At 33.3% G+C, this 16,063-nt stretch overlaps 1 protein-coding gene across 1 annotated transcript in view; it reads right to left on the reverse strand.

Moving 5' to 3' along the window:
- Nucleotides 1–319: 319 nt before the first annotated feature.
- The window catches only part of LOC123672377 (centrosome-associated protein 350-like), a 73,417-nt gene continuing 57,673 nt past the window's right edge, over nt 320–16,063 (reverse strand). The window contains exons 8-9 of the mRNA XM_045606466.1: nt 8,997–11,557; nt 320–1,190 (exon numbers count right to left, since the gene is read on the reverse strand). Coding sequence (XP_045462422.1) covers nt 433–1,190; nt 8,997–11,557 — 3,319 coding nt within the window. The 3' untranslated portion in view covers nt 320–432. The remainder of the gene's footprint in view (nt 1,191–8,996; nt 11,558–16,063) is intronic.

Below are 16,063 nucleotides of genomic sequence, written 5' to 3' on the forward strand. Positions count from 1 at the left end.
AAATTTTAGACCAATATCACCTCAATATAACAAACCTCAGTTTAACGAATTACTTGATATAACGAATTTTAACTTGTTTCCTTCTGATTTGTTATATTGAGGTCCAACTGTAGTTGTCATCATCATTTGAATGACCATGCACTAATTAGACTCTTTTGTTTTCCTGTAGAAATCAAATTTGATAATTTAACATGATACTCCCAAAAAGTATTCATGCTTGATTCAAGCGTCAAAAATAGACCCAAAGATTTGCGCATTTCAAACATGGACCAGCAGAGTCAGGAGTAGATGGTATCTGAAGAGTAATGCAAAATAACAATTTGAATTTATGATTTTTATTAAAAATTACAAAACACATAATACTGATTAAAAATATTCAACAGGTCCCAAGGTCAAATTCTCAATAACAGAACAGTTTATAATATATTTCATTCAAGAAAATATATTGTTGAAAATATTAACTGTGTCACGCAATAAAATATCAAAAATAGCATCAGTAACTTCATTTTTAACCATTAACTCATCATTATCATAGTTGAGCCATTCCTGTTCTTCTGCTTGAGACTCCAATACCAAAATCTCATCAACATGATCTTTCTTCTTCGCCCATCTCACAATTGAATTTTCCTTAATTCTCTTTTTCTCAAAACCCAACATTTCTTTTACTTTCATATGTATGTGATTTTCTAGCTGATGACAAGTAAAAGGCTTGCCTAGAATCAAACAAGATTCCTCTGGAAGTTTCAACCAAAATGGCAATGTCTTAGATTGATAACGTTTATAGTGGTTTTCGGCTATTTCTCTACATAAATCGAAAATAAACAAACAACATTCTTTTGTACACTTTGTTTGGTTGATAGTCTTCAAATGTGTTTCTGAAAATGTCACTGCATGCATCTTATTTGATAAATAGGCGTTATACAAAACTTCGGCAGAATACCGACATATTTCTTTCAAGTCTTCAACTGTGCCTGGTAATATTGTAATATTATTTTGTGTAGAAGGGGGTGTATAAGGTGGTGGCGGTTTGTTAGGAATTTCTCTTATATACACAAAAGGCAATTGCTCTTTCTGTTGTTGTTCCAAGTGTTTTATTTCCAGTTCTATAGCCAGTTGCTTTTTCAGTAATTCTTCAGCTTCATTATTGAATGTACTAAGGGAAGCCAATTGATTGGACTTGACTGGTGATGCTGAAAATTATTTTTTTTTAATTTTTATAATTAATATTACATTAATATGGTCTAAATGAAGATTCATACAAACAGCCATTCTAGTCATTCATTGTGTACAAAAAGCTATCCACTCTACGTCACTCATTTCTATTGTTACATATTGATGCTTCTACAGTGAATATTTTCAAAAATAAGTACGACGTAATTCCCCCGGTGATTCTTGATGATTGGATTGAGTAACTCATCCAGGACACTTCTAGTTCCAAGCCCGGATAAAGGAGGAGGTTCACTAGTGAGGCTAGTAACCTACTTGTGGTAATAACAATTAGCGCTTCTAGGACTGAAATGTTGGCTTGGATGTGATTGATAAATGAGATAACGAATCGGCGAGAAAATGGAAAAAAACTTTTAAGGAAATGGAATATAATACAAAGAGGATGCTGGAGTCATTTAACAACAAGGATCAGGAGACCGATTTAACGAGCGAAACCTTCAAAACTACATTCTACGCAGCGTGAGACGTTCGAATTATTGATAACTCATAATGAGATCTTTCAGCCGTTCCTTTGTTTCGGTTTCAAATATATTGATCATTAATGCACATAAATTGAGTGGTTAAACACGGTTTTCAAATTTGTCTTCCAAGGTTCAACAACTACGCAGTTATGATGATCTAATATTGTCAAACGAAATAATTCTTCTGAGAAAATATTTGTATACAAAATGAAACTGCTTTTAATTCCCTCAACTAAGCCCCTCTGTGAGAAATCAATTGGGATAAATGGATTAGAAAAATAAAACAGTATCGATCGGGGACTAGAAAGTCAATAATAACGGAAAGAAAAAAGTAGTATCGATCGGGGATTAAAGAAAGTCAATAGAAACGAGCAACGGGGAAAAGTATCGATCAGGGACTCAGGGAATTCGTTAGAAACGTAGAAAAAGAAAGTATCGATCGGGATCTCGTGGAAGTCGGTTTCACGGATGGCTCTGTTTTCGGGCAAAGAAAAAAATCAGTTCTAAGTAAAATCTAATTTTTTTTTGGCGAAGTGAAAATATTTTTTTCTGTTTATCTTGAGTGAAACAAAATTAAGGATTATCTAAACCGGACGAAGAGGATTCCGGTAACGAGCGAAAAACAGGTCAAAAAATTTTTAATTTACTTTTACTTAATACTGTCTAAAGTTCTCCTGATTTTGAGAGTAACAAAGAAAAGAACAAGTAAAAAATTCTAAAGTTCTGAATTCTCTGAACTATTAGACATATTTTGATAATTTTTTTTTTGAAAAATTAGTTAGTCCAAAGAGGTTTTCAGTATGTGCACTTCATCATGGCTCATTCACTATGAGACGATGGTACCTGATGAAATTTGTCACCGAATGAAAGTCGACCATTACAGTTTTGTTCATGCACAACTTTCAACCCCCTCACGTGAAAAATTTAATTGTGTGAAACACTGGGCTTCAGTAATGATCGTAGGTTTGTTATTAGTACGTTTCTACTGAAGTTGAAACCGAGGTTGAAACTTTTAGATAAAATGTTTCAATTCAAAGAAAGATTTCTGACAACGCAATGTCATCAGTGTTATGAATGTGTTACCAGGTACAACCATGTAGAGATTTGAAATTTCGAAGTAATAAAATTGTTTTTCATGTTCATGGCTGAAAAAAACGTACATAACATGTGGCGTTCAAAAGCGCTCATCTGACACCGCTCGATTTTTTCTTATGGGGTTACCTAAAATCGAAAGTGTACGAAAGGCACGAAAATTCGGAAGACTTGAAAAACCGAATAAGGTTCGAGATAGGTAGGATAACTCCTGAAACTCTCCAGAAGGTACAGGAAGAATGTGTCAAGAGCTTTGATTATTGCATCTAGAACGATGGTGGTCATTTTGAACATTTAATTTAACTTATCTTGTAATGCACAATGATTCTCCGGGTGGTACTTCAATAAATTTCAAATGTCCCTCCATTTTTTTTCTCCATTAAAGGGTTCGTAGGGGTTGAAAGTTGTGCATGAACAAAACTGTAATGGTCGACTTTCATTCGGTGACAAATTTCATCAGGTACCATCGCCTCAAAGTAAATGAGCCATGAAAACCTATTTGAACTAATTTTTCAAAAAAAAAATTTTTTTTCTTGAAAATTTCTGCATGCCTGTAAAGAATATACAAAAACCTTGCCAAAAAAGTACCACATGACCTACTTTCCCTATTCAAAAAATTAAGAGGGTTGATGGGGATGGAACAGGGTGCAACAAAAATCTTTAAAAAATGCATAAAAATTTGATAAAAGTGGAACAAAAATTGACTTGCTTCAAATTTTGTTGTCATATATTTTTTTCTGAGAAAATGAATTTGTTGCATAATTTTGACGCGCACTGTATACATTTGGTAATTGATAGATTTACTTCTTTTTATGTGCAAAACATAGCTTCAATTAAACATTCATCACTTCGGTACTTGGAATCCTAGAAAGCTGAAATTTCGGACATGGATTACCAATATCCCCTGTATCATTCAAGGGGGAACACTAGCACGTGTGTTTCTCCGCATCTCTCAAAGTTCACCTATACCGCTCCCCCAGCCCTTCTGAGAAGAATTCAGATACGTTTGACATCATTTAATTCTTACATATGAGCAATGTAAATGCAGTAAACTGTTGAAAGGTTGTTTGAACATTTGGCAATGCTGCTTATTCCGAACTCAAGCTCTTTTAGGGATAGACCAGATGTTGTGAAATAAATAACTCGCTTTTTACGATCATCGACAATAAAACCGACTCTAGAGAGGAATGCGAAATTGTGAGAAATATCAGTTGGGGTCGACTATTTTCAGATGGGTTCGGAAAAGATCTATATGCTAAATTTATTCAGATTCCTTCATTATCACGAGAGTTTATTTGATTCAAAATCGTATTCAGTGGAATAAAAAAAAATCAAAACAGACGTACCTACCGGAACTTTTCACATTAGCGGGTCACATTCATGGAGCAAAATATTGATTTTACCTACTCATTTTCGTTGGCCAAATCAAAATTAACCATCAATATGTTGGTTATCAAATATGATATCGGATAAATGATGGAACATGGGCATGGGAAAGTTCGTTTGTTTCCATGTATATGCTAAATTTATTCAGATTCCTTCATTATCACGAAAATTTATTGAGTATTCAGTGGAATCCGAGTTTGAGTTCCAATATTTTGAATTTGTACAAATTGAATAGAGGCCAGCCGAGATAAAGAATAACATGAACATGTTTACCTTGTTTTGCATTCAATCTGTATTGTTATTGTATCATCATACATCTGCTCATAAGTTGAAATTGTCATTTGACATGTGAATTTTCCATTTCATATTTTTAAATGTGATGTCTGTTCTAATTTATTATTTTAATTGTCAATACTTGACAAAATTTTATTTATACACTGTGTTTTCAATGGTTTGTGTATTACATCGTCATCCGACAACAATTAACTAAGGGTGAGCCACCACCTAAAGTTTTTCAAAATTTCTGTAATGGTCTATTATTGTATTCTAGCTGTGAAGAAGTCTGAATACACAGACGAAACATCGCTCAGTTGAAAAGTTGTGATTCACTGGCTGTTCCTACTTCCCATTAACCTTGTTCATTATAGTAATACGATCTATTAATTTTAAAGGCAAAAAAGGGACTCAAATTTTCAGAAATTGACTAAAAAAAAATCAGTTGTTATATCGCATTATCGCGTTAATTCCCCATGGTCAGCGTTACGATCCATTAATTTTGACGCAAAACAAATTATACCTTATTAAAAAAACTAATAGTTATTATTAGAACGACCATGCACTAATAAGTTTCTTCTTTTTTTCCTGCAGAAAGCGAATTTGAATTTTTGAAGAATGAAATTTACATGATACTCCCAAAAAGCAAGAGAGGAGTAGGGTCAAAACACAGGTGCGTCAAGTTGGTGTTCCACTCCCAGAATATTGGTATCAAATTGTTTTGGGTATTTTGTGCCCATTTTGAGCCAATTTTTGCCGTATAAAAAAATTTTTCGACATATTTCGAGTTTTTTCCTGTGAGTCACCAACTTGACGCTGTGATTCATACATGGAAATTTTCAAATTTTTCTATTTGGGTATTTTGTGCCCATTTTGTGCCAATTTTTGCCGGATAAAAAATTTTTTGTACCCATTCAGTTTTCAAGATATTTCTAGTTTTTCCCGTGAGTCACCAACTTGACGCTGTGACTCATACATGAAAACTTTCGAATTTTTTCATTTGAGTATTTTGTGCCCATTTTGTGCCAATTTTTGCCGTATAAAAAAAATTTCGAGATATTTTGAGTTTTTCCTGTCAGTCTCCTACTTCTCGAACGAAAATTTCCTTATTTAGATAAATTGTGCTCATTTTGTGGCGTATGGTATGGATTTGTTCCCCTACAGTTTTCGAAATATTCGTACTTATTCCAGTGCGATGGATAAATGTAGCACACTTTATCGACGAGCATTGTATTAAAAAATTATGCTTCGGATAAATCTGCATTTGCTTAACCTCATATGCTAATGCGTATAAATTTGTGTCTCAAAGGAGATATTTTTGCCTTGTAGTGCATATTTACTGATTTTCGGTTTTATTTGCATATTTTCAAGATAAAATTTGTTTTCAAACCAATAGAAACAAGCCAAGAAGAACCGTACGTCGAGAATATATTTGACAAATCCCAACCAACTTTTATGAGCTATTGACTACTCAACCCCTAAGGATTGGAGTGTTTGGAGAAAATATTTATCCCGATTGCTAATATAACTAACATCTGGTAAGCATTACAAGGGAACACATAATCGATGTTAACTTGGTCAACTTCAAAAACAAAATAGTCGAACAATGGCAGAGCAGATGGAACGAAACTGAAAGTAAATTAAGATAGTTCAAACGATGTTCAATATCTTTAAGACAAAATAAAGACGGAAAAATAAGTCTGACAAACACATGTGCTTTCGATCCATTGATTCAAGGCCTTGCAACAAATTTTTGTGACAGTAAGTTTCTCACTGAAATCAATCAAGATGAATTGAACAATATACAGGGTGCACACTTTTAAAACGGCCTAACTTCAAGGGGAGATTATACAATATTCTGAAGAGAGCAAAATGAGTCATAACTTTCCAATTGTTTTATGAATGAAAAACTATGAATGGGAATATTGTTGAAATAATTTTGAGAGATAATACTGAATGAAAAATCGTAGTTTCCAGATTAATAATCAGACCATTGAAGCATTTTTAACTATTAACTCCTCAACATCTCGAATTGATGTGAGTGTTTTAAGTCATGTTTGTTGTTTTTGTTTTGCTGAATGTAAAGGGTGTTTTTTTAGAGCAATAGAACTTTAAATTCCAATAAAACAACGATGGATTATTCGATTGACATGAATTTCATTTATCCGCAAGATAATCTTGTGGCATTACATTTCAAATATGATTTCTGGCATATGACCGCCACGGCTGGCTCGGAAGTAGTCCAATCTGGACGTCCAATTTTCGATGACTTCTTCCAACATTTGTGGCCGTATATCGGCAATAACACGGCGGATGTTGTCTTCCAAATGGTCAAGGGTTTGTGGCTTATCCGCATAGACCAATGACTTCACATAGCCCCACAGAAAGTAGTCTAGCGGTGTTAAATCACAAAATCTTGGAGGCCAATTCACAGGTCGAAAACGTGAAATTAGGCGGTCACCAAACGTGTCTTTCAATAAATCGATTGTGGCACGAGCTGTGTGACATGTTGCGCCGTCTTGTTGGAACCACAGCTCCTGGACATCATTGTTGTTCAATTCAGGAATGATAAAGTTAGTAATCATGCCTCTATACCGATCACCATTGACTGTAACGTTCTGGCCATCATCGTTTTTGAAGAAGTACGGACCAATGATTCCACCAGCCCATAAAGCGCACCAAACAGTCAGTTTTTCTGGATGTAACGGTGTTTCGACATACACTTGAGGATTAGCTTCACTCCAAATGCGGCAGTTTTGTTTGTTGACGTAGCCATTCAACCAGAAGTACGCTTCATCGCTAAACAAAATATAATGGACGTAGTGCGCGATACGTATTCCGCACAGAACCATTATTTTCGAAATAAAATTGCACTATTTGCAAGCGTTGTTCAGGCATGAGTCTATTCATGATGAATTGCCAAACCAAACTGAGAATAAATCACTTGACAGTTGTTAAATCGGTCGCCATCTTGAACAGTAATGCCAACTTAAAGTTATATTGTACCTCGAAAAAAAAACACCCGTTACATAATTATTTGAAGAATATATTTTTCCTCCGAATAGCTAGTCCTTCGCTCTTATTCGGAGGTTGCGGGTTCGAGTCCCGCTCGGGGAGTGACTTTTTCCGGAATTGAAAAATTTGTCTGCACGCCGAAAAACTATTTATCTTATATTTATTATACAGACGATACAATCCATCATTTTCGAATTATTACTATTTGGCATAATTAGTCCGGTTGGTCGGAGGGTTCAGATACCAGAATCAATAAGCCGAAGTCGAAGAAATTTGACGACGCTAGAGGAAGGGTAAATGGAATCGGGATGATCACTGACGTTATTCGAGTATATCCTAACATTTCAACTTCACAATCCTTACGAATTGTTATATAGTTTCGTAAGATATTACATACTAACACTCAATTCTGGGATTAGTGGTTCCTCGTTGCGGAGAATCTTCAATCTCCTCGGCAGCTCAGTTGGTAGAGCGACGGACTAGTTATTCGGAGATTGCGAGTTCGAGTCCCGCTCGGGGAGGTACTTTTTCCGGAATTGAAAATTTTGTCTGCACGCCGAAAAACTATTTATCTTATATTTATTATACAGACGATACAATCCATCATTTTCGAATTTAAAATTAATACCTTGTGCAATAGGATATTGAATGAATTTATAAATGGTATTATCAGATTTTGTGATACCTAGTTAAAAACAATCTGTTTTTTTAACAATCACAGATATTCAATAATGCAATTATTGAATATTATTATTATTAATTATTATTCATAAATATTTAACCGTAAGAATGGAGCATTTGACAAAATATGAAAAAAAAATGAAACTGTTAGTGTAAGGCATTTTAATAACAAAATTGTTTTGTTTAAAGGCCAATAAAATCTTCAAGGAAATTTTTCCATAAATCCTTGTGTAATACAAAATCTATACATAAAGACAAATTTCGAAATTTTTCCAATATAAATAACATATTTTTTTAATTTCACAATGCTGCTTGTTACAAGAGCCTACATCTGATTGAAAGTTTACTTAATCCGAACCTAATCTTTCTCCAATTTCAGTGATAGAATTAGCCCCGCCTACTGGTCACGTTTTTTCCTAGCACGATAACAGCTCATAGCGTCTTCTCTCTATTCTATTTCGATGGCATAAACATACTCTTTCTCTCTTATTCAGCAGAAACATCGGCCTTTCATTTCGCTGTAATCGATGGACTCCGATGAGTCACCAAACGATCCAGCGCTGAATTCAAGAAACCGATGGTTCCCATCGTATGCTAAGCTATCGTTAATTTACGAACGCTCTGTTGACTTCCCACTTAATGCGCATTCGACAGCGCTGACTTACTGAACTCGCGCCTATAGGCGCGAGTAGCTTATAAGCTACGTAGCGGAAACTGATAGAATGCGTTCAGTAGATAATTTATAGGATATTGATAACTGTTCCACAACTTGAGTCTGATGGACGCGTCCATTGAATATATACCAAGTGTTAGAGAAATAAGCATGATACTTGTTATTCTATTTTATAATAAACATATTACCTGATTCAGGGGAATTAGCTGGTGTTATATCTTCATACGCAGTGACATAGTAATCACGATCTCGTGTGTTTCCATCTATTGGGCATTTTTGTGAACCAATTTTGTTTTCTAAAATTTGGGAAGCTCTCTGTTGAATAGGTGATTTCAACCTATCATTCTCCTGAGTAAATGAGTCAATTTCTTGTATTTTGTCATGATCAGAAATCTTATTCAAATCATCTTTCACTATAACTATTTTTGCTTCTGTTGAAGTTGTGTCCATTGTCAGTTCTATTTTGACCATGAGCACATCATGTTGATCAATTTCAGAAACATTTTTATTTTCTTCTGTTTTTAGGGTTGAATCTAATATTAATTTATGAGAAGGTTCTTGAATTAATGAATTTTCATCTTTATCATCTTCAAAATCATCTGTATAACTATTGGAGGAACTATCATCTCTGATTGATTTTTCCTCTTCTATCGATGTATAGTTGTTTTCAAATTCATCTGACACTATGACTTCTTGGTTTTCCTCTATTTGCGATTCTTCAGCCATTTCTTCTTGTATATTAATAACCTCAATCAATGAACTCTCAATACTATGGCTGTTTTTATTAATTCCATTTTCAATACTTTCTTGTAATACATTATCGATTAATGTGTTTTTGGATTTATTTCCCAAATTCCCATCAGCTACAGATAAGTTAAGATTTTGATTTGCACTAAAGTTTTCTTCCTCAGATTTCAATTCAAAATTTCCCTTATTCAAATTTAGTTCATGTATATCGTAATCTTTTGATGTTTCATCATTTTTTATTTCAGAACCATATATCCCAGAGTTATTTTCAAATGATGATATGTCTTGGAATGTTTCTTCTTTATCCAATGAGTGAAAATCTTGATTATAATCATTGGATGATAGTGATAGGTTTTCTGTTGTTTTGAATTTTACCATTTCATTTTTAATATCTTCGTGCAAAGGTACTTTATTTTTTGGAGAAACTTTCGGATCAATAAGAGGCTTACTCATTTTATCTTCTATTCTCGTTTCTATTAGAGATAATTCATTATCAGATGAAATAATATCCTTAGACGAATTTTTTTCGAAAATTATTTGTGGTACTGATTCAATTGAAGTAATTCCTTCAGATTCCTCACTGTTCTTCTCAACTTCGCTATACTCATCAAACTCGCCAACAATTTCTGTAGAGACACTTTCTTTTTCGTTTGATGACTTCGAGTCAGTACTATTAAATTCTTTTTCTCCATATTCGGAAACAATCAAATTACCTATTTCACTGATATCGCTTCCAAAAATTATTTTGTTAATATTTTTTTCATTCTCCTGTTTCAAAACAGGTGTATCAATTTCTGCCAATGAAATAACTTCACTGCTTTGTGAAGGTATCATTTGGGCTCTATTATTTTCTTCATCTTCAATTTTTGATTTGAAATGAATTGATTTATCTGAAATAGTAGTTTTTTCCGAAAACTGAATTTGGTCTGTAGAAACGTTATGTTGCTTAAGAGTATTTACATAAATTTCTGGTATTACTTCTGAAAGTGAAAGTACTTCCAATAATTCTTTTTCATCAGAAATTTTCAGAGATTCAGATTCTATAATACCATTATTACTCTTTTTACTTTTCTCATTATTTTTCGATAATTCCAAAAAAATATTTTCAGTAATAACGATTTCTCCGCTTTTTTTAATGAGCGAAATTTCTTCCAATATTTTTTTTTCTGGTTGACTGAAACTTACACTGAATTTACTGGAAGGCTGAAAATCATGGATACCCAAAACTTTTTCTTCAACTTCATTGTCTGTATGGCTATGGCTAAAGGTTGCAGTCTTTAAATTTTTGTGAGAATCAACTGAATCCTCCTTGGACGCTGATAAGATATTCATGGTGTTTTTAAGATTGTCTAACAAAGAAAGTTGAGAAGAGTTTCCTATTTTTTCTAAACTAGCACTGGTATCTAATGCAGTTTCATTGAACTGTTTACTGAACAATGATATACCCTGTTCAATTTGTGTAAAATCTTCAATTAATTCACTAATTGAAGAAATATTATTCTCATTAGATTCTGTGTCAAAGACATGTTTTTCTGATTCAAAATCTTCTAAATATTCTGTTTTGAAAATACTGATTGTACTTTCGATTTCATCTTTCTCATTTTGTTTTATCTTCATTTCATTTATGGTTGCTTCAGTATTATGATAAAAGTTATTGAAACTGTTTTCTATTTGTGATGAATTTGTATTAATTGATATTTGATTTTTATCTTTTCTCTGAGAGGCATTTTCGTTTGATTTTTTCTGTGAAGATAATATGTCTCCCGACTGTTTATTTTCAGAGAATGATATTACATTTTGATTAATTTTTTTCGAATGAATTTGAATTCTGGGTTTTCTAGTGGTAATTGATTTAGATGGAAGCTGCATAATGATGGCGTTAGCTTGCATTTCTAACTCCTTTATTTTTTCCTCTTCTTCTAAGAGCTTTTTATGTCTCTTCAAAAGATCTTCCACAGCTTTACGTCTCTTCATCAATGAAGCTTGTCGCTCCAAAAGAGCTCTAAAACAGAAATAAAAACCATTATAAATGCAGTGCCAATTATTTTAAATCGAATATTTTTTATATAAATATGTTGATTATAGGCACACCATATACAGGAGCTAGGCCCCTGAAATCCTTAAACATTTCTCCCATATTGAATTCCCCAGCTTGCATTCAAAGGAAGAAAATACAAGATACAATACAAATAATGAATTTCTAAATTTCAATTTTTTTTAATTTTAAATTAAAATTGTGAAACGTCAAGCCAAGTGTTTTATTTTATCTTCTTTTATTAATATTAGAGTTATGTTTCACCAAGCGATATGAGAGGAATCAATTTCGATTATCAAGAATGAATTTCTGAACAACAATTCTATTTTATCATTTTCGTTATTTTTGACCTAGTATTGCTCAGTTAATAGTGAAAATAAGAATAATGCAGCTTTTTTTCTAATAGAGGAATACTTGATTTTACATTGTGAAACCTTGAAAAGAAATAGTGGAAATAAAAAAAAATTACAACTTATACGTGATAATCTAAAAATTCCCTAACTGAATATGATTCAATTTCTTATAACAACTGTAGCAGTCGATTGAGTATCGCTGAAAAACTACTAAAATTCATAAATTATGGCTAATAAGTTGGTATTAACAGAAAAATAAATATAATACTTTTGCTCCTTAGCATCAATTCTAACGTTGGAAATTTAGGAAAATGTCCACAGATTTTTTTTTATTAAATTTTGAGATATTGGTTCCAATCATTTTTGTTTGTAATATAAGAATTATTATTTCGAGTAATGAACCATCTTATAAGGAAATAATTTTATGATGCTATAGCTCCAATGTTTGTATTGAAATTGTAGCAAAAGGCCAATGGATTTTTTTTGTGAAATATATTTCATATTTGTTGAATATATATCGAATATTATTTCCGATTATTTCTCTTCAACATATCTACGAAATTCGGTTTGAAACCATGATAAGCCATAAAAGAGATTCTAATGGTGTCTGATTTTTTCTATTTTCCATTGTTTCAGAGACAATTTTTTTTCTTATGAACGCCATATTGATTATCCTTGTGGGGTGATGAAGACAAACATTGCGAATTCAACAATGTATCACACTCAACAAAAATTTCGAGTCTGGCTACGCAAATTTGAATTTCTATTTATTTTTTTGTAGTAGTAGGCTGGTGCCAGAATTGTCAAATAACTTGTTACTTTGTTGACAGTTGTTATGTGAAACCATCACTTGGTTTTCATAATTTCTACAGACATTGCTAGTTGTACGCTTTGTAGAGTTTTGATATCGGTATGATGATGTTATTAATAGTACGTTACTCATTAAACAGAATTCAGGTTTTTACAAAACTCAAGTGATAGTTTCACACAGAGGGGTGAACCTGTGGGTTCTATGATCACGCTCCAACCAAAAAATGGACGATTTCCGGTTGCTGTTGGAGAGCCGGAAATTAGGAATGACATAAGTCATTAATGTTGTTTTGTTCCTCTTCCGTGTTGATATCAAACAAACACAACTAAAGCATCATGATGAAATTGAAGCAGTATATTTTTTTGAACTATTCATTAATATGTCTTTTAGTTGCAAAGATTTCACAATTATTAAATACCGAGGTGAGTTTCAATCGGTAGATTAATAAATATCTCCAATTTTATACAAACATTATCGAAATTATTGGTAAATTATTATGATAGATAATCTAGTTCTGATGTTACTGATGATAATTTTATTAACCTTTTTTTTTAAGTAGGTTAATCTATCACTGAAGCAAGGGATTATTACCATGAAGAGTTTTTTAGTCAAGAATTAGGGAACGACCTATTGAAGAATGTTATATCTATTCTGATACTTCAGTGACTGGGTAAATTCTACTATAACTTATGACCAAATTTCTCATCTTCCCAATTATATTCTACATTTAACATTCCAAAAACTTCAGTAGTATTTCCTGTTGATATGTACATATCATTTAATTGCAAATTTCCATTCTGTAAGAGTGCTTTTTACTGCCATGCTCCTACTGGTTTCAAGCAGAAAAAGTTCTTCTCATTTCCAAGAGATATTTTCAGAGTAACAGCTTGGAAGGAGGCTTGCTCTATCAGTCTCTAAAATCAATAACTATCGTCTATGCAGTGATCACATCTTACCATCAGAATATAATACTCTGATAGAACATGAACGTCTTAATCATAAGGCTATCCCTAGATTTTCACCCAATTTATGATGTGGTTACTAGGAAATTTCTTGTGAATAAAATTTTTTTTGTTTATAGTATATTTTTTTTAGTCTCATCTCTCTCAAAATACCTTGGCCGGTTTCTAGATATGTGAATCAGAGGATGAATACTTGGTTAATTCAAGATCAAACATTTCCTACAAGATGCATAGGACGAGGAGTCCCAGTGCTATGGGCCACACAATTTGAATCCTTTGGACTTTTATATGTGTGGTTACATATTTCAGAAGTTTAATGTATGCAACGTCTATCTATAACATCGAAGTGTTGCAAAATCGGATTGAACTATCCTGTAAAATGATTTGAAAACAACCAGGTCTGTTCAAAAGATTACATAATTCCTTCATGTGACAATGTAATGCCTGCATTTAAATGTACGGTGGTCATTGTATTTGGTTGCGCTAGTAATAATTTGAAAACTGAAAATAGCTCATATCTCCATAACGGCTCATTTGGGGACCCATTTTTATGGGAAACTTTTTACTTATTTTGAGGTCTAAAATTATGTCCCAAGATATTGAAACTTTTTTTTTTAACACCTAGTATACAGGGTGTCCCATAAGTGGCACGTCACAGTGACACCGGAGGTAGGTCAGCTAAAGAGGGACCTAACCAGCCTAACATGACCCCAGTAAAAGTTGCATGGTTTTCGAGTTATTACCAAATTACGTTTTTTAGTGAATTTTCACCTTTTTTAACATTGTCAGGGTCAGAATTCTGCTGGAAAGCTCTCGAAGCTTATTTTTTTTGTTGTAATGGAATCTTAAATAGTTATTTAAGATGACATGAGTATGATTCTGTCAAAAAGTTATGTGGATTTCCGTAAATTAATGGATAAATCTTGATTTCAATTGCTGGCAAAACGAGAACTTCGACTTTGGACACCTGCTGTGAAAAAAAAATCCTTGAAAAAAAACGAGCAAGTAACATCAAAAAATTGGGCATTTTAGACAGATTTAGAAATGGTACAATACACGAATCTTATGCCCATAAAACTAGGTATTTTCATCATTTTACCGATGCCCTACTTAACTAAGTTGAAACTAGGAACCCCGCTATCAGGTAATTTTGCCGCGTGCTATGACATTACATTTGATACCGGGCTTTGTTATTATTTGTTAAAGTCACAATAGGGAAAAAGATGGATTAGGGGAAGCGAAAAAGGAATATTATTGAAAAAAAAGGTAAATTAATTAAAAACAGACTTAACTTTCGATTATTTATTTAATTCTTAAATCTAACTTACAGTAAATGTTCAAACTGTTTCCCTCGGACTCTAATGCATAAATGACACCGTTTTATAAAATTACGATTCTATTTTCTTAAACTAATTTCCGATATGGTCCGGGCTGCGTCGAATACGCGTTCACGCAATTCTTCCTCGCTTCTTATTGGTTTTGCATACACTTTGTCCTTTAAACATCCCCAATAAAAAAAATCCAGTGGATTCAAATCCGGGGATCGCGGTGGCCACAGTATGGGTCCTAATCGCCCAATCCACCTGTCGGGGAATGTGTTGCTGAGGTGCTCGCGAACCCGCCGAGCGTAGTGTGCCGGGCAGCCATCTTGCTGGATTAGGACCCATACTGTGGCCACCGCGATCCCCGGATTTGAATCCACTGGATTTTTTTTTATTGGGGATGTTTAAAGGACAAAGTGTATGCAAAACCAATAAGAAGCGAGGAAGAATTGCGTGAACGCGTATTCGACGCAGCCCGGATCATATCGGAAATTAGTTTAAGAAAATTGAATCGTAATTTTATAAAACGGTGTCATTTATGCATTAGAGTCCGAGGGAAACAGTTTGAACATTTACTGTAAGTTAGATTTAAGAATTAAATAAATAATCGAAAGTTAAGTCTGTTTTTAATTAATTTACCTTTTTTTTCAATAATATTCCTTTTTCGCTTCCCCTAATCCATCTTTCTCCCTATTGTGACTTTAACAAATAATAACAAAGCCCGGTATCAAATGTAATGTCATAGCAAGCGGCAAAATTACCTGATAGCGGGGTTCCTAGTTTCAACTTAGTTAAGTAGGGCATCGGTAAAATGATGAAAATACCTAGTTTTATGGGCATAAGATTCGTGTATTGTACCATTTCTAAATCTGTCTAAAATGCCCAATTTTTTGATGTTACTTGCTCGTTTTGTTTCAAGGATTTTTTTTCACAGCAGGTGTCCAAAGTCGAAGTTCTCGTTTTGCTAGCAATTGAAATCAAGATTTATCCATTAATTTACGGAAATCCACATAACTTTTTGACAG

This window comes from Harmonia axyridis, chromosome 2, assembly GCF_914767665.1.
Source record: "Harmonia axyridis chromosome 2, icHarAxyr1.1, whole genome shotgun sequence".
NCBI lineage: Eukaryota > Metazoa > Arthropoda > Insecta > Coleoptera > Coccinellidae > Harmonia > Harmonia axyridis.